This window comes from Meleagris gallopavo, chromosome 4 (genome assembly GCF_000146605.3).
Source record: "Meleagris gallopavo isolate NT-WF06-2002-E0010 breed Aviagen turkey brand Nicholas breeding stock chromosome 4, Turkey_5.1, whole genome shotgun sequence".
Taxonomy (NCBI): Eukaryota; Metazoa; Chordata; class Aves; order Galliformes; family Phasianidae; genus Meleagris; species Meleagris gallopavo.
The window spans coordinates 27,014,540-27,040,146 of NC_015014.2; the positions used below are offsets into that span (position 1 = coordinate 27,014,540).

Consider the following 25,607-nt stretch of genomic DNA (forward strand, 5'->3'; position numbering starts at 1 on the left):
GAATCACAAACATCTCCCCCTCAGCATTAGTCTTATGAATCAGTAAGATAGCCATCATTAATCACTTTTCAAGCATTTTTAGCAAGGTAGTTCCTGCTTTGTGCATGTTTTCACTCACATCAGTCATTTACATAGCATAAAAGGTGCGCCCGGTACTTTACAGACAACCAAGATGAAAATCTTTGCTTTGTAGTGTTTACAGCTACAATAAGATCACACAAAAAATAAAATACTACCTTTGCAAATGGGAAAAAGAATAGAAAATGCAACCATGGTAAAAGAGTAATCTTTCCTCCAAAGCCTAAGTTCATGTTTCTGTATTATTCTTTATACAGTGCCAATTTTTATTACTCATGAATTTAAATAACATATTTGTATAAATCATTGAAGACCTTAGTATCATTGTAACCACAAGAGCATTTGTGTCCTTCCCTTTCTCAAAAAAAGGCACATTACTGTTTTGTTGTTATGCTGTTTCAGGTAGTGGGGGAAAAAAAAAGGCAGCATAGTTCTCTACTGTACTTGCATCACTTGCATCAACATGTCTGGTAAGCAGCAGAAGCATAGGTGCCAAAGTTTCTGTAATCTCACTGGTTTATTGAAAGAAAAAAACATTTCTGGGAATGAATAAATTTTTCCATTCCTCTCTTTTAAATAATGAGATAAGATACCTATTCCATGGATGCTACTTCAGCAAAAAAAAAAAAATTTAATTTGTTCTTTCCAGCATGGTTAGTCTGTCATCTTTTCCTTCTTTGCACTGCTGCTTAACCACCTCATAATACAGCTCTACCTGTACTCTACAGAGAAACTATACATGCTCATTCTCAGGACTCCTGAAGAGCCTACAATCCTTTCCCCGGTAAGGAAAATTTCCACACTTCTCCAATGCCTCTGACTCAGTATTAGAGCTGTTATTTTAGACTTCAATGCCACGAATGCATGTGCCAGCCCATAAGACAGATCACAAAGTTATGAAGCAATAGCTATGAAAACAGCAACTAACGACAGTTTCAGAAGCACTCTGTTACAAGCTATTTATTAGAACTTCACTTTGACAATAAATAAGATATTCTCCAAGCAAAATGTCATTTAGAAAGTTAAACAACTGTAGTTTTCACAATGTTTGTTGTTTGTTCTTTTTTAAATATGTACAGGATTTATTGTATTTTAAACACCAGTTCATCTCTAGCTGTACAACAGTAGAATGTCTTTCTTTTAATTGACACAGCAGGGGAATATTAAGACATCTTCAATCTGGAAGCTGTGTGTGCAAAAATAATTCAAAACCACATCAAGTTGAGGTTGGACAGTCCACCTGTTATGAATGAATGAATCTCTGTTCATTAGACCAGCTATTTCTGAATTCAAACCCAGATGTACGGCTTGCCCAGAAGAAACGCCTTTCAGATTTACCCTTTCTAACAACTAGTAAGCCTCTCAATCCCAACAACACAAGTTAATCACTTGTAACCTCCCATGCTACTGCACAACCTGTTTTGCCATCCACACAAGTGGCACAGAACATGTTTTCATAAAGGATAATCATTTTCAGTGTTGTAAAGTGTAAACCTAGCACTTCAACTTACTGTTAATTATGAAAATGTCTTTTGGTTTTGGTAAAAGAAATTTGTATTTTTTCAGCTAAACACTTGAGATAGTTAACATGCCTAGAAAGTAATACTTTCAAGAGTTTGACATTCAAAGTTACCTTCAAAACAACGTTCCTGTTAAAGCACCAAGTTTTCCCCATGTTTCTTCCTTAAAGATAGTCTATGAAAGACTTTTTTTTAAACATTAGTTCTGTTAAGAGGTGTAATTAAAAACAAATAATTCTTATGGTTTGATCAAAGCCATGTTTCCAAAGCAAGCATTACATATTCTGTGCAACTTCCCATCTTCTTTAAGTGCAGAGGTGCAAGTCTTGAAGTTATGCAGCTGCAATCGAGTTTTCATCTGCTTGACGACCCTGAGGCTTTAAGAAAGTAAGGATAGAGACTTTTAACAACCTTCATCTTCCGCATAGTTTATGAAACTAACTTCACAATACATCATGATGTGGTTCTAGCACACAAGTGTGGCACTAAGTCTATCCTTATTTCTAACGATTTCCAGAAGTAGCACAACAAATTTGAGTTTGGCCTAGTGAGTATTTTGTCAAGGCTACAGCTCCTTATAACTGCCCTGTTAAATGTCAAGAGCATCTCCATACACATTCAAACAACTTTACACAAGGTCTGGCTGATTAGAGCTTTGAGTACTACTGCAGTATGAAAAGCTGATAATGTATAAAACAGGAATGAAACTGAAAACTTCTTGGAAAAGTTTAGGCAAAATCAGAGATGGAGAGAAAAAAGTTAAAGAAAAAAGGAAAATGCATTCTTAGAACAAGGTGCCTTGAGGCCTTGGCAACTCTAAAGCAAAAAGGATAAGCATTCTGAACCCTAAAGAGATTCAACAGGAGTGGTGAGAAAACTGCTTTTAAAGAAAAAAAGCCTCTCATACTGACTTAAGACGATATCTCAACAGCCAATTTAGAAAAGTCACTGATAGGCAGAACTTCAGTTTCCACATGTGCTGTCAATCTCTTTTGGCTGAAATAAAACTGAAAGAATGCCAGGCCTGTGTCTTAAAAAAAAAAAAACAGGTTTACAGACGCCTGAACAAGTCCAGGTCTACTCACATAAACAAACTCTTCAGGTTCCTTGCTTGCTCAGAGTCTGACTAAGAATTGAATACAATATTCTGGAGACTGCAGCACTGCAGCAGGAAAACAATCAAGAACTTTTTTTTTTTCAGAAGCACAAGATCTATTTGTCTTGAGCTGTCTTCAGATCCACAATACTTAAAGAAAATCTAGACAGGGTGATTCACTGGGAGGATATGTTTTCAGAAGTTATTTAGGGAGGCGTGGAATATTGCAGAGTTTCTGAACCTCAAATCATAGAGGTTGCTCAACCCCTATAACTTTAGCCTTTGAACACAAAACACTTCTCACAGTCTTACCTTTACAAAGATGTGTGTAGGTATGAATCGTCTGAGCAACTGATTAGTGAAGTTTGGGAATCGCAGCAAGTTAATATGAAGAGATGGTAACTGTTGATATCCAGCCATCAGAGGATAGAAGTTGTATAATACTTCCTGCTGCGTGCCAGGAAGGATTCTTAATCGGATCTTAGAAAGGAGAAAAAGCCACAAACAGGTAAGTTCTGTGGCAAACAGTTTACTATTTATGATTTATATTTTACTCCCAACCTCTGAGTTGGACAAAGTAAACTATGCAACTATTTTCCTCTTTTGGTTAAAACTAACAACTTACAGTTCATAGCTAACACGGTGTTTCAGTATGTGACACATAGCTCCTAATCAGGCTTCCATCTAACCTTTCTTATGAAGGAGTCTTCATGTTGTGTCCTTCCAGACAGAATTTACCATACAACATTTGCAAAACGAATTTGTCATCACTGAACATCAGTGCAAGCCTAATCAATATATTTTTCACTAGTAGATAAACAAACAGGATTAGGAAATGTGACATTTTTATACCTGCTTAAGGCCAGAGAACATGAATGCGTCACTGGGTTCCATTGACACCTCTACATCCTGGACTAAATTGGTCTTATTTTGCAGGTGATATCTGACAGGCAGGGATTCTCGAACTCGACCAAATGATGGCAGATCTTTAAAAATAAAGTAATCTCAAAGTTAAAAAAGCACATTTAAAAGTTTCACACAAAAAAAAGCAAGCCCAGAGAGCAGTGAAAAGTTTGAAAAGAAAAAGTAACTAGACATCTTCAGCATTTTTCAAGGAAAAAGAGGATCAGAACTTTATTTGTTAGGTTTTCCACTTACTCAATACCTAGTTACAAAGCTTCCTGACTGTTCACACTATTCAGGAATGCTAACTAAAAAGTCACTTTGCTGTTGAGTATCTTCAGCTTGCCAAAACTATTAGATATTGTGATATTCAAAATACATCAGGAAAGAATGATAGAAGATCAGTACAAGTGAAAACAAAATGAAGAAGTCACAGTAACTGTGTGTGTGCGATAAGCTCTGCACTACTGCTCTGCTCCTGTGCAGGTTGAATGCCAAAAGAGAAACAGTTCACCTGCCCGTAAGCAGCTCTAGTTCTCCAGGCTGTTTCTTTCCTGGGAAGTGGCCAGGGTGTGGGTGGATGGAACAATTCTTGCCAAAGGCATCAAAAGAAACCCTACTGGGAAGGCTGTGTCAGTAGAGATGATGTGGCCTCTGCGCTGCCACGCAATACAATTTAGTAGCTTTTGAAACTGCACATTCACACACCTATCTTCCAATTCTTTCCTAGAACTGAGAAGTGAGAAGAGGGGCAATGCAATTCAAATAGGGCAATTTCTTTCACTAAGCCCATAGAATCCATCACCAATTTCCTGCCTTTTGCTACAGCAAGTGCAAGGTACAAAATTTGACGCTGCGAAATTTAGCACTCATTTACCTGGGAAGATTTAAAACCTTTAGGCAGAACATGTACGTTGCCAAATTAACATTACCTGCTTTAACATGGAGGGGAATGCTCTCTACAATCACGTGTGGCAGAGTGATGACCGTACGAACAACAGGTACACTTTCCACAGGTGAACTTCTGCAGAAGAAAAACAAACGCATTGAGAGTTATGCAATGCAATGCAGTGAGTATGCTAAAAGAACACCACTTATACACGACTAAAACTAAAATTACAGTAATTTCAGTGGTGAAAAAAATCCCCTTATATTTGTTTGAAGTGAACACAAAAAATGCCATTGCATCAAGATAAAATAGCAAAAGGCAAGTAAGAACACTAAACTGCTCTATATTAAAAACAACTAGAAGACAGATATACCTGAGCATTCATCTTTGAAAATGGAGCAAATACAAACCCAGAGTCAAGAGAGGGAAAATAGTTAGTTTTCCCATTTTAAAAGTTTGTTCATTTTACTATCTCCAAATTACTACTTTGACTTGGTTTCAGGTGAAATATTTCATGGCTAGTGAAAACAGAGCGGAAGGCTTTGTAACTGACCTAAGATCTTACAAAGAATAAAGCTTCATGGAATGTTAAAACTATAACCACATTAAAAAAAGTTAAAGTGAAATAGGTATTTACTCCAGAGCCTAACCAGGTTATTACTAAGATCTAAAGTCTAGACAGTCTGTGTTACAGGAAGACCCAATACAAAAAAAGCCAAAAAACACCATCATTCGAAAACCAAACCAGCTGACTGCCTCTCCCCATCTGGGCCAAGAGCTGCCTACCTCTTCCAGGAAATGATATAACATCCAGTTGCCACTCCACCACTATTAGTAACTGGAGGACATCGCAGGCAAAAGCACTCACTGGCACTCTCACCTGTCTGTAAGACAACTATCAGCAAGATTTTGTTTAAAATCAACGCACAATCAATACTTCAGACACCATTCATTAAGCCTAAACAGTCAATGTTATACAGACACAAACATTCAGACAAAGGTCTGCAAAGTACTTTGCAAACTATACCTACACCATACACAAGTTCAATAAAGATTGTGAAGTATCCCAACACATAAAACGGTGTTATATACAAATATATGACAGCTTACTTTCTGGACTGCATTGTGAGGATTTTCCAGGTGGATACACAACAAGTCTTTGCCAACTTAGAGTTTGTTTTGCAATTTTTTTTGGCATGCAACAAATCAAACTCTACACTTCTCTTCCACAGAAGATTCCAAGACATTAGCATGTTTTAAAATGAAAAGCCAATACTTCTTCAATAGAATTGATTTTTAAATAAAATAGTACTAAAAGATCACTTTGTTATTTGCTAAGTCCTACAAGGGGAAAAAAATATCACAACAATAAAACCTAGGCAGCTGGATAGCTAGCATTTGAAATGGTTTGTACCTCCTGGCTGTTAGCTCTTTAGGAGCAACAACTAGAACCTCAAGGTGCCAGAGCTAAAGGTGAAATATCATACTCTGACTAAAGGATCTAGGAACCATTGATTTCTAGAACTACAGTCTTGCAAGCTCTTGAATATGTAGATATGCAGCTACCTCTCAGTTTGGCAGGGATTCAGGCTGCCCTGATTGCATTCAAAGTTCAAATAAAATACACATTTTCTATCTATTAACTCAGCAAATTTGAAAACATTTTATTGAAGGTCTTTGAATCAGCTCTACTGTAAGTACTCCATTTATTTGGCTTTAAAAGTTAACACACTGTTAACTTTATATAAAATACAAAAAGTATTTTTACTTTAATTATTCTTTTTAGCCTATTATCTAGCTTCACATTTTTCAGTTTCATCCATGTGAAACCATGGACATATGAAATTTCAGACTGAAGTGATAAATTGTTTATGATCAACAAAGTATACGAAGTTCATGAACAATGGAAATATTGCCAATCTTTTCAAATGTATATCTGTTGTTTATCAGAAGTTCTCTCGGGTGCTTTCCCTTTTGATCTGTTGTATTTAGGATTTTGATACCACCTATCAAATTTTCTTACTTCATCAACTGAAGCGGGACTACATTTTGAACCTTACTAAAGCCATTTAAATTGTGTCCTGGTAAGTGAAGAAAGTGTTAAGCGGCTACTTCTAGAGTTTGATCAGCAAATCCTGCTTAAAAATCATCCACACTTTCTACTTACATAAATATTAAAAATAAAATACCCTTGTGACAGAAAAGAACCTAAGAAAACTTACCATTTTCTACATAAGATTCCAGCTGATCTACCGAGGTCATGGAAGCTGACAGTTGGAGCTGGCTGGTCACAATAGTGAGGGGCCAAGGAGAGGCACTCAGGATGTCTGTCATCAGTAAAAATGGTATATCTGCAAAAACTCTGTCCAAGTGCTCCAGCTGTCAAGACATACACAAAACCTGGCTATTTCTGACTAAACAGGGCGTGACTATTAAAAGTGGCACAATTCCATAATACCAACAACTTCTCAGAACACATACCTTTGTGGAGACAAATTTGATGGCAACATCAAAAGGAAATACTGTTTCTATAGTTACAGTTTCATCCTGTGTAGGTAACAAAAAGAGTGAGAGGAAAAGAGGGAATAAGTTACATTCAGGCAACTAATGTCAAAAGTTACTAATACAATTCTACTTTTAATCATCATCATTTTAAGTTCTTCCAGGGTTTTATTTTAATGTTTTAATTTTTTTTTTAAACAGGGAATAAACACCAACATTTTTTTTAAAATTCTGATTACACTTACAAAGCTGCTCATCCTAAATTAGATCAGTATGGGAACCTTTTGCCTCTCCACCTCCACTCCCCCATCGACTAAATGCTTTTAAGCATCTTGGAGTTACAGTAATAAAATGCAAGAAATATTTTTAATCATAAGACTGAGTCTTCAGTAACTGGAGCATCTTTATACCCTACCCGGTGACATTTGCAGAGGATTTCTTTCCCTTCAACAGTAGTGTTGATCAAGTAAGAGACATAGACAAGAAACATCCTGGCACCAACTGTTCCACAACGAATGTATATTGGTTTTTCCAGCTGCAAAATGAAGGAAATATTATGAGCCACACTATACCTAAAATACATTAGTTAGGCCTAGGACTGTCCAAAATTTTAGATCATCATCTCATACAGACTAAGAGAGCAACAGTACAGTAGATGTTATCATAAATATTATTTTGATCATTAACTATCTCCTAAACTGCGTTATCTTAGTCACAGAGTATAACATCTCCATTGGAGTAATACAGCTCCAGTTGCTTCCCTATTGGTCATCTGCTATTTAGCAGTGCCAGAAAATAACCGTTACCATGTAACACGATATACCCAAGTTCTGATTAACTAGCCAAAATCAGAATTTGGTATAGGATCTGCATATTTCACTATCCAAATTGAATCACACTTGCCAACTATTGCCATTGCCCAGTAGCTAGTAAATTCAATTAATAGTTGAGATAAGCCTCTTTATTTTATATCCTCTCAGCTGTATCATTAATACCAGAATATGCCCTATTCCTAGACCAGCCAAAAAGGTGATATAGTTGAAGGAATAGTAAATTACAAGTAAACGTTGTGCAAACTATGCCATGAGTATCTCATTTAGCAGCTCAGAGAGTGGAAACTAAATATGTTATGAAAGTCTTGTTCCCCATTTTCTTAACTGTGATATACAAATAAGGTTGTAAGCTTTCACCTTTTCCCCTGGTTGCAGATCTCCTACTGGGATATCAGGAAGCAATGCAGGAAAGGAGTCATCACACGTGTCTGTTCCTCGAAGAGTCACTTGAGTTTTCTGAGTCAAGTTGGCATCTTGCCCTAGGATTAAAGACAGGCTTACATATCTATACATCTCCACACAGGCTTACAATCACTGAAGCAATAACTAAGAATAGGACATTTAGCTCAGAAAGCAACATGCTAGGAATTAACATTGTCATTTGGTTGAGAGAAGCTTTCTGAAGTACAGACTGAAGGGATCTGATAGTACCTTAAGTTTTTTTAAACATCCTGCAGTTTTTTCCCCATTTTGTTTAGGCCAGGTAAAAAAAAAAAAAACAAGAAATCCTATCCACATATTCCCTCCCATACATAATACACAACACGATGACAACTTTGTGATCCCAGTTTTTCTTTATGTTTTATGTGAAAAAAAATTTAAGTTTCACAGTTTTGTGATTGTTACATTTTCAAAAGTACAGCTTAATGGTTTTAAATCCTTTTAAAATTGCTCTTCCATATCTGCATTGAGAACAGGTGGGAAAAATGCATAGATCTTAAATGACACTATTCTTCAGTCAAGGGTTGACTAGAATAACAACATTACTATAACAACATTACTGCAATCACATTGAATAAATTTCAAAGCAAAATAAGCCGCATCTTGCAAAAAATTTCACCTGCGGAAAATATACCATCTTCACTATAAATGAAGTGTCAAATTCCAATAATTGTTTTTACTGCAAAATCAGCAAGCTCATAATGACCTTGTGTATCAAGTGTTAGGATTCAAGATCAAAGGGGAGGGGGAAGGGGAAAAAAAAAGAATGACCAACTGTTACCCACTGCTTTAGGAACCAAGCCCAAATATCAACTAAGTTTAAAGAACACTCCACTGACTTAAAAGGGAATGTAGTTCTATTTCAGAGCACACATTGCATCTTATATGCTAGTAGCTTAAGAAAATATTTTTGCCTTTTATGATAACTACAGACAGGCATACTCATAATACACAGTCTTCACATCTTGAAAACTGCCAGCAATAGTTGCACCCAGCTAACTGGAACATTAAATATTTGTATAGTTTCCATCTCACTGAAAGGAATATTGTCTTCTTCACTGTTCCCCAGACTTTGGGGGGAAGGAGGGTGAAGGGGAGAAGGGTAGCGGGGAAAGAAGAAAACCCACATAGACCTATGCTTAGAACATGTTCATCAAGATCAGTCTTATGCTTACCCATCAGCAAGAAAATAAGTAAATGGAAAATCTTGTGGGAAAATAAAAATTTAGATATTGAGCAAATTAAATAAGGGATTAGGAAAGAATACCAAAGCTTCCATGCTCTTTCACACTTCTAATACCTGTCTTTTGAGAATGTAACACTAATGACAAGCAGAGATTGAGATAACCATAACCGAATGAGACTGCTAGCCTTTTTTTTTTATCAGTATTATCTCAAATTCATATTCCCAAAACTCACCTTGGCTTGGCCCTTAATTACTGCAGGAGAATAATTTACTATAGTTCTCATTGCATTAAAAAAAAAAAAGGAATCTATTAGGATACTGCTGGATTAAAGAAAATAACCTGAAATACCTGGCTTTAAACCTGCAGTAAGCTTAACATCTTTGGCAACTGTCTCCTCATGTGACTCGATAGTCACAACCAAACAGTACATTTCATTAGTCAGGGCAGGAGGTTCATGACGAAGCTGAACAGAAATGTTTGGCACTCTAGAAATAATCCTTTAAAGAGAAAAGGCTCAGTTATTGTATGTTTCTTAAATAATGAGTTTAAGCCTAGTTTAAAAGAGATTGAAACAGCCTATTGTTCAGAGAGTTCTGACAACTACAGGGCTATTCAACTAGGAGACAATATTGCTGAGAAGCAGCATGATGGCGACAACTTTAAAAATACTGACTGACTAGAAAGCATTAATAGTTCAGATTTTCTGCCAGAAAATAAGGAAGTGCCCCCACCAACAGCAATCTGATTTAATTCTTTTGAATAGACCTAGTTAGTGTTAGCCTACTTATTAATGATTATTTTCCAACAGAAGATTCCTTGTGCGTACATTTTTGTGAGTATAATGGCTCCTGGTTTGCACAAAAATATCAAAAGTCTGCCCAACAGAGTTAGGTGAGGGGAAGAACTAAAGCATATTTGGCATGATCAGAGATCAAGGTAAGGTTTATCTGTATGTCTAGCTATCTGGAAGCTCAGAAGTCATAAAGAATTAAGATAATATCTTACTCCAGTTATGCAAAGATTTATTAAGAAGTTCACACTAGGAAGTCCCAACAAGTACATGATCTTCTTCGAGATGCTGATAAGGACTTCACAGAAAACTCAACAATGAGTTTTTAAATTTTTACTTACATTGTGCTTGCTTGAATAGCCAAACTATCCCAATGAACTTCATTATCCGGGAGCTTAGGCCTCCGCTTGAAGGAACGTGCTGCTTGCAATGCTTCTTGAGATGAAGCAGCATCTCCACCTCCTCCACGCCAATTCAGAATCACACATCGGCCAGATTCGCTACCCAAGATCAAATCCACAGAGGTGATCTGATAGATAAAAATTTGAACATATGTTAGCTTTCCAATGTTGTGACTTGAGATTACTCATTGTGATCCTTCCAGTACTTGAAGGGAGCGTATAAACAGGAGAGGGAAAGACTATTTGCATGGGTTGATAGTGATGAGATGGGAGATTTAGGCTGGAATTAGGAGGAAGCTTTTCCACAGAGGGTAGTGACACACTGGAACAGGTTGCCTGGAGAGGCTATGGATAACCCATACCTGAAGGCATTCCAAATCCAGGCTGGATGTGGCTTTGGGTAGCCTCATCTAGAGGCTGGTGACCCTGCCCAGAGCAGGAGGGGGTGAAACTAGATGATCTTTGAGTTCAACTCGGGCCATACTATGATTCTATGATTGTAAAAACAGACTTCTAACATTAGCATTTTAATTGTACCTGTATATCACCAAAATGCTTCTGATGGCTTTGCAGACTGAAGTCATACCACCTCACCACCACAAAGTTTTTATTTAATAAAAACTGTAGTGGAAAAGGATCCAGGCTTAAGTGTGTGCAATGTAATATTTTTCAGTTTTTTTATTCTCCATAGTTGTGTGTAAATATATATACACACACACACTTTACTTAAAAAAAGCAAGAATGATGTACTGCACATTTTAAAAACCTGAAGTAATACTTAAGTTTTGTTTGTCTTTGTACTTTCAATAAAAATTTTATACTTCCTTTTGACATTTGGTTTCAAGAACGAAGTTCAATTATTTGGAACTGCAGTGTCAATCATAACTGGTGTGAGGTTATAGAGGTAGGTTTGTAGTTCTAGAATTATGAAATAAGTTGACAAACCTCAATCTTCTTTCCTACATCTTCAGTTTTTGCAACAAATTTGAACGTGAACTTCCTTGTTTTACCAGGGACTAAGCACATTGTTCCTTGTGACGACTGCTCTAGAATATCACTTTTTTGATAAGCTTCTTCTACCACACAGTATTGGTTGTAATCCTACAGTGGAAGCACAACAAATAACATTGGTAGTTACAGACTTGAGACATTTATAAAGAATAATGATAGCATAGCAGATATTAATGCTCTGTGTTACTGGATAAAGCTATAATGGTTCTTAATGTCTCTCACATTACTGAAGCTAGGCTTAGCAGATACACCACAATGCAATTTCTTGTGAAAAAGCATCCATGATATTCACTAATGTAACTCTATGCAAAAATACCACAAGAGATAAGACATTAAAGTTTCAGAAGGATAATTTTGAAGCTTTACAGAAGAACAGAGATACTATAACTATTCAAACTGGATTTGGGAAGTTAACATAATATCAATATAGTAGTCAAAAGTGATAATTGAAAAAGAAAAGACATCTTTCCAACTGAACTTCTAACACAGGTTTTGGAAAGGCACTTCAAATATTTTTTTTTGCTGAAAAGGCTAACAGATAGTATTCTACTCTTATTGTAAGTTTCCCTCATTGAGTCAGAAATAAAATATGATTACCTGGTTATTAAAACTGATGCAGAGCTTAGAAAACCTGATAGGATGAGGACAATCAGCTCTTAAGTAAATATCAAACTGCACAGGAACATCAACATGAAAACTTGGAGCGAGGAATTTTGCTTTGCATTGCACTAGAATACAAGAAAAATGTTGTTAAACTACACCACCACTAAATTCCAGAAGCACTCTTTCCCCTAACAATTATAGAAAAGAATTGTTCTGCATTTAAGAAGATATGAAGATTTGGCTACTGGCACTGTCACAGAAAGCTACTTTTCAGCACTTGGTTGAGGCCGCTGCAGAGGGGAACAGCAGCAGATATTGAGCAGAAAAACAAAACCTGGACACATAACTACACTTCTGCAGGTAATGCTCTCTCACACCCTCTTCCCATGGAAGGCGGTGCTTTGAACACATTCTGCTCTTTCCTCAGAGTTCTATTTCAAAGCACAGAAGAGCAGAAGTCTGTCAAAAAAACAGAAGTTTACTACTTCCATCATGTATAAAGGCACAGATGGCCACAGTTGGAAACTAAAAGGATTTTTCCACCCACCACACATGAAGCTCAAAACAATTCTTTTCCAGTAGTCTACATTGAGAATAAGAGATCACTGGTCCTCCCATTGTTTCTTAGTCACTTAGATGAAGAACAGTAGTGCTGGCAAGGTTTATATTTTTGCTGACTTTAATATACAGTGTATATTTTCTCCTAATTAGTTACCTCAAAGACACAACTACATTCACTTTTTTTTTTTTAAACTTTCTGTAAATTTGCTGGAAGACTCACTACTTACCAAATGGTATGAAATCTTGGACTTCTATTGTAAAAACATTACTGCCTGCCAAAGAAACACGATCAGACCACAACTTTTGTGATGCTTTCACAGCAGCAGCATCACAATCAGGTTCAGGATCAGGGCTCTCATTCTGTATCCAGATAGAAGGTTATAAAAAAAATCAATAAAAGAAATAGGTTACCAAACACTGACCCCCTTCTTAAGAACATGTGAAAAGGTAATAGAAGATTTACAACTTACCATTAGAACTTTTATCAGATTTTTCTCTATTCGAGATTTCTGATCATCTTTAAGAGTAGATGCTAGCAAACAAAACAAAACCAAGGATTACAATACAGAAATACGTTATTTTACTATTTATTTTAAACTTTAAAATAAACACTTTTTTTATTTGGACTTTGGAAAAAATATTCTGAAAAATAAATCCTGCCTCCCAGATTTAAAGTGTATCCATGAAGTACTCTGGTTTTCATAAGTTCCTCCCTTTCAAGTGTTTTCACTTATTTTCATTAGAACAAAGTAAAATATTGTTTGCTTAGACCAGCATTTCATAACATTTCTTGGGATTTTCCCTTGATAAGAATATCTACAGCTTCTTGTTATTGTTATTTAAAAGCAAGTGAAATAGAGAACAAATACGCCTGAAAAGTACAAGGAAACTTGAATGAGAATAGGAACAGCAGCTCAAGGCAGTGACCAGAGGAAAAATAGACCAATTAAAAATAAGTGGTCTTCCCTTGAAAAACAAAGTTAGTTTTGTTTTAATTATTATTCCTTAATATAAAGCAGGATAGCATGCCTAGCTAACAGAAGATGAGAAAACATTTCTACCACACGTAACCTCAAATTGGTTTTAGTTGGCAAATCTGGGCATGCAATGGTTATTTCTGCAGTGTCAAGTAGCAGCTATTATAAAAACCAGCTACCAAGTAGCTACCTTAAGCCACACTTTTTCCTTGAAAGATACTGTATGCATATTTTATCAGCAGTAAAAGATTTGATGAGCGTATTTGTGATTTTGAAGACCAGGAAAAAAAGCCCTGGTTTTGTTACTTAGTGGAAAACATTTTTCCTTTCAGCTGTATTAAATTTCATACCCTCATCAACAGAACTCAGGGATTTTCTATTAATAACAATTTTAGCAATACAACTACCAGTCTGAAGCAAAGCTCTGAGTCTCTGATAACCTAATACGGTCTATTTGAATTCACTGAATTGTTTCGAAGGGACCTTAAAGACAAGGTTGGAATATCACAGCTGTGCTGTGACCAGGGTTGCCACCCATTAGATCAGGATGCCCAGGGCCACCATCCAACCTGGCCCTGAACACCTTCAGGGATGAGGCAGCCACAGCTACTCTGGGCAATCTGTTCCAGTGCCACACCACCCTCTATGTAAGCAATCTCCTCCTAGTACCTAATCTTAGTTTAGTCTCTAGTAGATTAAAATCTTTACCTCCTGTCCTATGACTACATTCCCTGAAAATGAGAACTTCCCCATCTTCCCTGCAGGCCCCCTTCACTTACTGGAAGGCCACAATAATAGAAGAGCATGAAAACTCAGTTTCCTGCATAAAAGATCAGAAATCAGCGCAGGCATATATTTATCTAGATACACATCCTTCTGCAGTCTAATACTAAGCAACGTAAGCACTGTATCTGACAATGATTTGTTAGACTTCCACGCACGTATGTACTTCAATTTTTCGACACAGGCAAACTGAGTACGTTTCTGAACACAGTACCTCTACCCAATAGCTCCAAAGAGTACGTTATATAATCCTTTATCTGGGCCATCAGATATGAACATTTGAGAGCTGTCGTCAGTATGGAAGTGAGAAGAGTCCACCATCCTTCACTGCGATATTCACACATAACATAGTCTAACAGCCTGCAAAGTATTAAAATTGAGAGAAAATCAAGTTGTTTTTTTTTTTTTAGAATACAAGGGTATTTTATGACACTCATCTGTTACCCTTAACACAAAAACCATCTTTACTAAAACAAGCACTAGATTAAATCCAAGTCAACTACTTGTATATGGAAGCATATATTCTAGTAAAAGTTACTGTAAAGAAATACACTGCATGAAATTTCTATCTCAGGCTAGAATAATTTTCACAAGAAAATAGGAAGACTCACCTGTCTTTATACAAAGAAGAAATAACTGAACAGACAAGCCATAGTCCAGCACTGTATTAGAAACACTCCAGTGCTGAGTGTGCTATGAGCTTCCAGGAAATCAAAGACACAGAAAAGCCCCTTTCCAAACTGAGGAATTTTAACATTCCTCATGCTGAGATGTTTATTCTTCCTTCTATGTCCAGCTCCCTTCAAGGGTTTCAAGGATCTCCAGCCAACATACACAAATCTTTTATCAGGCAAACCTGTACATCATACTATAGCTTTAACACTGAGCAATTCTCACTTAGTACTCACAGTGCAGAGAAAGGATTTGGTTTAAAAACAGTTTCTGCACACCTAACCACAAAGGAGTCCCGTTAAAAACTCATCCTTGCTCACACAAAAATCTGGCTTGATACAAATTGATTCGTTTATCCCACCCTATTTTTTCCTTTTTGTAGCTTCCAATTAGCTAATAAGAACACTAAGCACTTCTTCCAGCCCTAACTACTCTTTAGAATATGCGATCTTTGAAACATAATTAAAGAAACATTGAGGAGCTCCAACTCAATATGATCTTGGCTGTTTCCCCTTAAAAACAAAGTTAAGGAACTAAACAAGACACCTTCAGAAAAGCCAGTAGCAATACACCAATACTAAACTCTCCCAGCTTTGTAGTCATTAATAAGAAAATGACACCAAAAGGAAATCTTTCTGCTATTTATCTTGCTACATAAAACAAAAGTTAAGTCCAGTTATGTTTTTTCTTTTTCTTTTTAATTTTATAATTTCACAGCCTTTACTCTGTATTAATTCAATTCAGAAATCATTCCTGTGAGACAGTACTTCATCAGTGAGCCAGAAGTAAAGCAATAATAAAGACCTGGCCAAAAATGTAAGTTTCAACCACAATTTACATTGGAAGCTGTCCTATTCTAGCAACAGACTTATCACATCTGCTTCGCTTGCTTCAGTAGAAATTGAGTTGATACACTTCAAAGCTCATACCTTGATTAAGCCCAGGTACTAGCAACATCTCAGATGAGCTTCCAACATTACACATCAGTAAGACAGGACATCTCAGTGAGAAAAGTAACATGTAAAAGAAGCAATCAGGGAAGGTACTTACTTCAAAGCTTTGGCGTAATCTTTAGCAAAGTAATATTCTTCACCCATTTGAACCACTGTTTAAAAAAAATGAATAAGAAAGATGTAATCAGACTAATGCTGAAAGTCTTTGCAAAGTGAATTTAAGAGATGCATCTGGTTACTTATACTCACTCAAGTGACTTTTCATTCTTGGACATTTGTATTTCTTGAACTGCGCAACAGCATTACTCAACAGGGTAATTATTAGCTCCTGACAGATAAAATTAATATTGTTATATATGTAATGCTAGAGTTATGTCAGAAAAGGCTTCAATAGAACAAGACTTACTGAGTGAAGGACATTTCTCTCTTTCAGCTGGAGAGATAAAATCCCCATCTTCTCCTTTTCAGGATCAGAAAGATCAAAGCCTGCATAAGACAGTGAAAAATCCATGACACTGGAGTTTTGTCTTCAGGCCCAAAGGGAACTATTTTTGTGGTGAGACATTAATACAAGGTCCAGTGCAAACACACTCAAATCCTTAAACATTCTGTTTCCTAGGAGATGGATACAACACTAAGGACTTAAGAACTCGTCTCCCTTGTTCTAGAAAACAAAGTCTGGATGAAATAGGTCCCATTTTGCTCAAAAGAAGTGGCCTGTTCTTGAGTAAGATAACCAAGTCTTTAGACTGCATTTATTAATATTTAGTGCATGTTAAAAAAACAACACTGTAGCTCCTTTCCTATATTATCTCAATTAAGAATTTAGGCTCATATTTCAAGAGACTGCAGACTCTTGCCTGAACCCAGAGTCATAAACAGCTTAGTAGGTAAAGACTCTTCATCATAAACTTCATCATAGCCTTGGCTGTAGCCTTCAACATTTTTAAACAGTAATACTTGAAGGTAGAACAGGTCATACTCAAGTACTTACAGAACAGGAATGAAAACCTTAGAAGAAGACAGTGAAAAAGTTACAATGCCCAAAAGACATAGAAGAATAAGGAATAGGAGACAAGACAGCCAGGGAGAAAAGGAAGGCAGCTAAAAAAAAATTAGTCAACCATAAACATATATATAATGTATAAATATATTCATATTTATTCATGCATGTATATACATCATGAACAAATACGAATATGTTTGAACTCCAGATAAAACTACTACTTTAGCAAGAAAAAACAAATGCCCTTCTTAGAAGAAAATCTAGTCATGATATCCTCTCAAACCAATTTAAAGAAGTCACAAGTTTTCCAGAAAAAAGTATCTACAGCTGACAAGAACTGATGGAATGGTGAATTTACAGCAATTCAATTCAGGAACACTTATTTTTGTCAGTTCTCCAGCACCTCTTTCCCAGGAACACATTCACTGCAGCACACTGATTACAAGTCAGCAATAGAAACAGCAGCAGCAGCAGCACTTCAGTATGGCCTAAGCAGTTTTGCTGAATACCCGATTCTGCATAAGCCTGACATTCTTGTTTAAGTTTGTTAGGGAGATCAAACATTCACTGAGCTTCCAGTTGACAACTGGTGATATGACATTGAATGTCACATCAACTAACACAACAGTGAATTCTCAGCCCTACATCTTGGTCTGTGGAAAAGGGATTATGTGCTTATGCCTGTTAAGATAGTTGGTAGTGTCAGTGAGTCCGAGTGTTTGCCCGAACTCAACAGATACAAGACACCAAAACTTACTTAATGTTCCCTGCCGCCATGGTCTCTGCCCATAGAAGTCAAGCACTCCAGTCTGTGTTTCCAAGGGATCCGGGTTGGGATATACCACAGAGGACTGTAAGTTTAGCAAATATGGTCATAAAAACAGGTTTATAGTTTATTTTAAAGAATTAAAAGTGTTTTGATGCTTCAGTATGCAGGCACACAAAAGGAGCCTGCTTTAAAACTTCACTTGGCAGTCCACTTGTATAGAAATACTACTGTGTAAGTATAGAGAAGTATACAGGAAAAATAAAACAGTAAGTTTTTATATACCCAAAGATATTTTAACTATTTTAGACATATCAAAATAATTTGTAGTATGATAGACACTAATTCATTTGTTCATGACTAATCTTACCAATATAAAGTATAAAATATAAAAATTACTTACAAGCAATTGCTAGTAAGCATGTGAAAAGAAGTAATCTTTCTTTTTTTTGTTAACATGTATTACAGAATATTCTGCTACAATTTGAGAATACAACATTAGGTAATTCACTACTAGGTTACCTGCAAAGCAATTTTTCCCTTCCCAACTTACATCATGATTACAAAGCATACTTGCTAGTTGTTTCCGCTCCTGAGCGTAGTAGGCAGCTTGCTGGTAGTAGAAACCTGGATTCTGAGTTTGAATTGCTGTCAAGCCCAGCTTAATTGCTTCATCAAACAAGTCACCAAAAGCCTGAAACCTATGAAAAGATTTTTTTTTATAATTAGAACAGCAATATGAACCAAAAGGGGCATTTCAGCTAAAAGTTCTGGTTAGTTTTAAGACAGACAACGTTTCTCTGAATTTTTGCATTTAATTTCCACAGCTGCATTTCTGTCATACCCTTTTCTTCCTCCATGAAAGATGATGATAATCAATCCGAAACAAAAGTCAAAGCACACAGCTTTTATGAACAAATGCATTTCTTTCTTACATAAAGAGCTCAGAATTTATCTTACCCAGACAAAACACTGAGCTTCAGAAAGTTATACTTAGGAGGTAAAACAAACATTACTAAGCAAAAACATACTGTTTAGACATCCAGGCAGCATGCTCAAAAGCCAGTTCAGCACTTCCTATTTTTTTCTTGCATAAGTCTATATGTTTCCTAAACTGAGCGATTGCATCCAGTGGAGTATTGTGTTGAAAACAGAGGCGACAGATCTAGGAGAAACAAAAAAAACACAAACTATACTAACTTAATGTATTTCTGAAGAGTTCAAATAGCACAGGAAATAGAGGAAGAAAAACAGATGTAAAATGAAAACTGAAGTCATGTGGTTCTCTGTTGCATCTAACAGTTATTTTTGTTCCCTTCTCCCTCAAATAACCAATAGAAGAAAACTCATCCAGTTCAGGATGGAGCTGCAGAGTCACTAGAAAGAACATTAACTTTGAAGCCTGTAGTCATTTCAAGAAGGATCGTGGAATTTGATGCAGTCCAACCTCAGGATCATTTAGAATGGCATAAAAGCACAGCCTCGCTTAAAATCCCCCAGAATGTCAACAAAGTATGATCTGATTCTTAAAGGATTACTTTAAAGGGCTACCCTTCTCCTCCAAACAAGGAATAACTAAACTACCGTGGTTTAAGTTTATAACAAAAATACTCGAGAAACAAGTAACTCTTCTTTTCATGCCCCCTGTATAAAGAAAGAATTAAAGGTATGCAGTCATCTTGAAGACTGAACATCAAATTAACTGTAAATCTTCCAGATACTCATCTTCAGCTAAGGATCTTTTTGTGTGGAATTCAGTCTCTGCAAGTCTGAGTTTAACTTGTACCCCTGATGGCTGTTTCTAAACTACCTCCTTAACAAAACAAACAAAAACCCCACAAAACAGAAAACTAAAAGGTTTACACATTAAAGATGCAGTAACTAATTAAATTATTTACTTAAAGTACAGGCTGTCAAAGTTGAGAAGAACGCTCGTTACCTTGTAGTTTATAAATCCTGCCATGGTCTTGATTTCCAACATGTTTGTTTCATGAGCCCTTAATTCATGTACAAGATTATATGCAGTCCTGTAATTTCTAAGTATAAATACTTGAATTAGAGTTAATTCATACAAGACAATACAATTCAAGAACATGATTACTTACAGCAGAAAACAGTGTCCTTTCCAACTAAGGAAGGTATCCCTTACGCATTTAACTAATTTTGCATTTGAGAAAGTATCCAATGCTAAGCTACAGACCGATAATTTGGGGTTGAGAGGATGGGGGAAGACTACACAAGCCTTACTTGAGAGCATTCTGCGTATCCTGTTTCAGCTCACTGAAGAATGCTATTTTGAACTGGTGTCTAACAAATAGAAGCTGCAAAACACAACCAGCATACATCATTCACAATCATCTGAACATGTCTTTTAACTACAAAGTAGATACAGTCAATAGTTTCAAAGGTTTACACAACAGAGCCACTGGCTTCAAAGACTGCCTGTGCCATTATTTCCTAGTTCTCCATGCCAGCACGACACAGCAGCAATCAGTCTTCCAACAGACTGAATCTACACTAAACTTCTCACCCTGGAAAAGGAGAGAAGCTTTGTAGCACCCAAGAATTTCAACATGTTCGTTCAGAACGTGACTGTTGGATCCCAGCTTCCAAAAGAGAAAGGGGGAGGCTGGCAACCTCAACAGCAGTTGTGCACCTAAATAAATATTTGACAATTAAAAAGCAAAAGATGAACATCAAGTCCAGTTCAAGTTTGAAGCTGGTAAGGATAATAACTTCCCACAGCTTGTTAAGATACTACATTCAAATTGGTTAATTCATACAGATAAATGTTTGTTCTTTTGAAATCAGAGAACTTCATTTTTGGGCTATGATTCTTTCTTCAAGATGCAAGGAAGACAAAAACTACAGCAAAACAATCAAAGTCAAAGTTTATCTTACAGAAAACAAAAGCCAATTAACTTGCTACACCAAGACAGAAGGACTCTTAAATTGGATGGGGGCAAGGAGCGGAATAAAAATGTTTAAGCAAAAAACAGCCCTTATTTCCCTGTTCCAACGTGCAATTTAACTTGCATAATACTGCAAAAATGGAGTAACATTACCTGGTGAGTGGTTTTGTTCAAGAATTCCTTATGAGATTTGACTCTTCGTATTTCTGTATAATAGTAAGTCTGTGCATGCTCATAGAACGCGTTTTCCAATCTGCAACAAAGTAGCTCATAAGTTTCACTGAGTTTCTCTCACATACAAGGAATCTGAATAACTTCCAAGTAAGTTACTTTAAATCATGCTTATGCTAGGGTTGGCAGAAATAGCTTAAAATACTACTACAATCTTCTGTAAGTTACCACACACAGTAAGTGCACGCAGATGAAAACCCTTCGCACAAAACTTCACGGAGATGTAACACAAAACAAAGTAGCTTTGGGAGCTTCATGTATTGATTTCTAGTACAACGATCTGATATTTAAGGTGAAAAGTCCACTGATGAGCCGTCAGGATTTTGCAAGGCAATAGAAAATGGAGATCCCTCAGAGCAAGCAAACCTTGCAGAGGCTCCTGAGATAAGGAGGTCAAAACTTTTCTTGTCTGGACTAGATGGGGGAGGAGGAATGGAAGGCAAAATGTTACAAAGGGTAAGAAGATTATGAAGGCACAGACTAGGTCGAACTTGTGTCCACAAGATAAATAGCCCAATGACAAGTCACAGGGAAAGAAGAGAGACAAAAAGGCCCAGAGCACTAAATACAGTACAAGGTGAAAGAGGACTTAAGTATATGCTGCATGATCAGGACAAAGTAAAATCATCCAAAGCAAGAGGGGAAAAAAAAAAGAAAAAAAATCAGAGAACAGGAAAGAAATGCATTCAGTAGCAGGGCCACAGGTAGACAATAAAGGATGAAGTACCAGACCTGCAATTTAGCTGAGAAGGGATGACTACAGGCTAAAGGAGATCACAACTCATGTTCTATTTACCACACAACAGAGAGGATGGGGATGGAAACAAAGGAACAACTATGAGTTCAGACAAAAAAAGGAAAAAATGATAAATAAGTGCCTAGATACTTATGTTAGCACCATGTACATGTAGCAGCTGTATAAGACAAATCAGCCCACAGGCAGAAGAGGAGTCTTTTCTTCAAAAATAAGTATATTTTACTACAAAAAATGTCAATACAACTAGAATCAGAAACTCTGTACATAATATATAAACTTTTTTTTTTTTTAAAGTTGAGTATAAAGAGCTGTTAATCCCTAACAATATAGCCCACCTTCAAAAAGCTGGAGACAGTAATGAATTGCCTTGGTTTGAGCTTGTGTTTTTAGACTCTCTTCCCTGTTTTTTTTTTTTTTTTATTTTTTTAAAGTCTTGGTAATGTATCTGAAGCTATACACTCTGTATATATTAAAATAAAAAGTGCGATGAATGTAAAGAAATAACAAAGATAGTATTTCCACCCATAAAAATACTACTTAGTACAAATACTAAGATATCTATACTGCCAGGAAGTGGAGGTGGGGAGGAGAAAAAAAAAGTGCAAATATTTGCTAATAGAGTTACAACTAACAAAACATTTGAGGGGAAAAAAAATATTCAGAATCAGCACTGATAAAACCATGAAAGAACTAGAAAAGTCTGCTTCGCCTTTATCTGACATGAAAAGGGGAACATCTTGGGATACTTTATGATGTTGCTCTGTGGGCTTCCAAAGAAATATCTGACATAATAACTCAACCCTACTTAGAAAGGGGAGATCTGTGGGATTCATCAGGTTGCAGAACAATAGGAAGAATTCCAATGAACAGATGAAACACACGCTGCTGCTCTACAGCAAGCATGCCAAACAACCATCATCTCAACTTATCAACTCTCATCATCTCCACTGCCACACAGAGCAAAACAGTGATTTACAGTCACTTACCTTATAATATAACCAACAAGATGATCAGTGTGTGGAAGCACAAAGAGGGATTTTCCAGAAAGGTCACAAGCATTACATAAAGCTGCTGCCCTCTCTGATGCAATAACATCTTCCCCTAGCGAAAGCAAGAAAATCACAGGTAACACTATGTGGTGCTGCAATGTCAAGTGACCTCCAAAACCTTGATCAGTACAACGTACAAGAAATCTAACACAAATTCCTTCTTAGTTCTTTCTGAATATTACATGCTTCATCCAGGTGACCACATTACACAAACCTTCTAGGAGTGGTTTATCTAGCACCGTAAATTTCTGATCTGCCTCATAGAGCTGAATATCCTCTACCTTAAGTAAAATAATGGCTTGCCTAACACTGCAAAGTATGCACCTAGAGCTGAAACAGTGGTTCTAGAAAAACAAAAGATTAAAACACATCAAGTTTCACCATCCCACTTTGACTCGTGTTTTTCCTCTACATTCCCCACTTTGGATCTTGACATTAAAAGGCTTCTTCAGTCCAACATAAAGAACATTGGATTTTCTTCAAATCTAGAGAAGAGTTGCAGCCATCTGAGACATACGACGACTTCCCCACCACATCCAAAGTTGGTGTAGGAAAGGATCATTCAAGATGTGACTTCCACAGCATTTACCTCTTCCAAGAGAGGGAAAACGTAGCAAGCATCACAGATGGTTGGAAAGGAGATTTATATTGCGCTTAAGTTCACTCAAAAATGGCACTCAAAGAATACTCAACAACATACCAAGCACAAAAGACTTCCCAATGCTAGCTGAGAATGCATGCATGAAAATCACAAGCTGTCTTCTCTCATGCTTCAAAGTTTCATTGATTAATACAGAGTTCAACTGAAGGTTTCTGCAATTACCCTCAGCTCTCAGTGCTTTTATTTTTTCTTGATCTCAAGCAAGCTTTAAAATACAACTTACTATGAAAAAACATTGTTTTGTTAGTATAATGCCCACAACATTTTTGATACATAGTACCAAGAGATGGGCCAGGTCTGAGAGTAAGTAATTAAGGATGAAAGCTTCACACATTCTTCAACTGCACTTAACAGCATCTCCCTGCAGCCTCAATGTAGTCTGTGTTCAGATAACATCATATTATGAACTGCAGTTAATGCAACTGACTACAGTCAGCTTTTCTGAAAAATGAGATCATTACAATTACATACAAAGCTTCCCAGTACCTGGAGGTAATGGAGTTTTTTCTGAATCAAGACCACAGCAACTTTTGTATTTCTTCCTTGCAAACTTTGCCTAGAATAAAAATAACACAGCTCATTAAGGCTTCCCTTCATATTTGTGAATAATCAGATAAAAGTTCCATTTCAGTCTACACAGAAGCAATGAAAGCACACTACATAAGAAATCAAACTGAACACAATATGCCACATCATCTACAGAACATGGTATTGACCCCTTCACCAAGAATAATTGTACTGAGTTTAGCCAACACTTCAGAAGCTGCTTTTACTTAAGTACTTTACCAAATAAGCCATACAAAAAAGTACCTTTACTTCTAGCTGTAGATTAAAAAGCAAAACTCAAGATCCCCTTAATTTGCATATAAGATTATATATTTGAATGTTTTACAACACAGAAAAGACTCCACAATTCACACTCCACCAAAAGCTTGTAGCACCTTACAAAGGAGATGGAGCATTACCTGACAATTTCAACCCGAGTGGCACATTCTGACTGCTTTTCTTTCCATTGTGGTTCATCCCAGTCCAGTTCATAGAACACCACCACAAGTGCAGGAACTAAATTCAGGTGTTTGTTCATCCAACCCGTCTTCAGGATCCCTTTTGGAATATACCACTCGTAGGAGGTCCTCTGAAAATAGTGAGGTGATTAGAACAGTCTACTAAAACCATTCACAATCTATGTTAGTATAGGGGAAAAGAGGAGCTGGCAGCACATTCTTGGCCTTTGATGCTATGTTTATTATCTTTCCTTTGCAATCCCTCCCCTCAAGCCTTCTCTTCCTATCAAGTTAGACACACCTCACCCCCCAGCAACAGTGCCCAGTGCCAAGATAGCACCCAACAAACGACAACAGCTACCAGGCAGACTTGGCAAAAAGGTTAAGCACAGAATGGTGTAAGTGTATAACGGTTTGGGTTGGAGGGAACCTTGAAGCCCCCCACCCCCTGCCATGGACTGGGTGCCTCCCACCAGCTCAGGCTGCCCAAGGCCCATCCCACTTCGGGCACCTCCAAGCGTGGGACACCTACAGCTGTATGCAGCAGTGCCAGTGCAGAACGGCCTCTTTGCATCCAATCCAAGTGTCCCCTCTTGTAGTTCGAAACCGCTGGCGCTGTCACTGTGCTCCCCAAGGAAGAAGAGCCCTCCCCACGTTTCTGTGTTCTCTTTAGGTACCGGAAGGCCCGGAGCCCTCTGTTCTCCGCACCCAACAAGCCCGGCTCCCTCAACCTGCCTCCACGGGACTCAGCCCCGGGATCTGCCCCGGCCGCTCGCTACCTTCGTCCGGCACTTGGGGTACTCGTGGTCGCCGGGCAGCACTTTGAAGGAGATGGGGACGCGGTCGGCCCTCCGGTTGGCGCAGAACGCATCCCACACGGCCCGGTGCACGGCGTTGTACACCACGTCCAGGCCGGTGAGGGTGACGAAGGCCATAGGCCGGCAGCACAGCTCCACCGGCAAGTCCCACTGGCTCGGAGTCATCCTGTTCCCCGCGGCCCCCGGCCGAAGCTGGAGGCCGG

At 37.4% G+C, this 25,607-nt stretch overlaps 1 protein-coding gene across 1 annotated transcript; it reads right to left on the minus strand.

Annotated features, from left to right (window-relative positions):
- Positions 1 to 1,011: 1,011 nt before the first annotated feature.
- On the minus strand, positions 1,012 to 25,601 carry TRAPPC11 (trafficking protein particle complex 11). The gene is given in 30 exon segments (XM_003205519.4): positions 1,012 to 1,975; positions 3,007 to 3,174; positions 3,547 to 3,680; positions 4,530 to 4,621; positions 5,273 to 5,381; positions 6,709 to 6,865; positions 6,968 to 7,033; positions 7,404 to 7,523; positions 8,179 to 8,300; positions 9,798 to 9,946; positions 10,581 to 10,768; positions 11,586 to 11,741; positions 12,249 to 12,379; positions 13,043 to 13,175; positions 13,286 to 13,347; positions 14,790 to 14,935; positions 16,298 to 16,352; positions 16,450 to 16,528; positions 16,607 to 16,686; positions 17,964 to 18,057; positions 18,526 to 18,673; positions 19,004 to 19,137; positions 19,912 to 20,008; positions 20,220 to 20,293; positions 21,038 to 21,137; positions 22,859 to 22,973; positions 24,069 to 24,089; positions 24,092 to 24,138; positions 24,548 to 24,717; positions 25,366 to 25,601. Coding segments are annotated over 30 exon segments (3,396 nt in total). The 5' UTR covers positions 25,570 to 25,601; the 3' UTR covers positions 1,012 to 1,930.
- Positions 25,602 to 25,607: the final 6 nt, after the last annotated feature.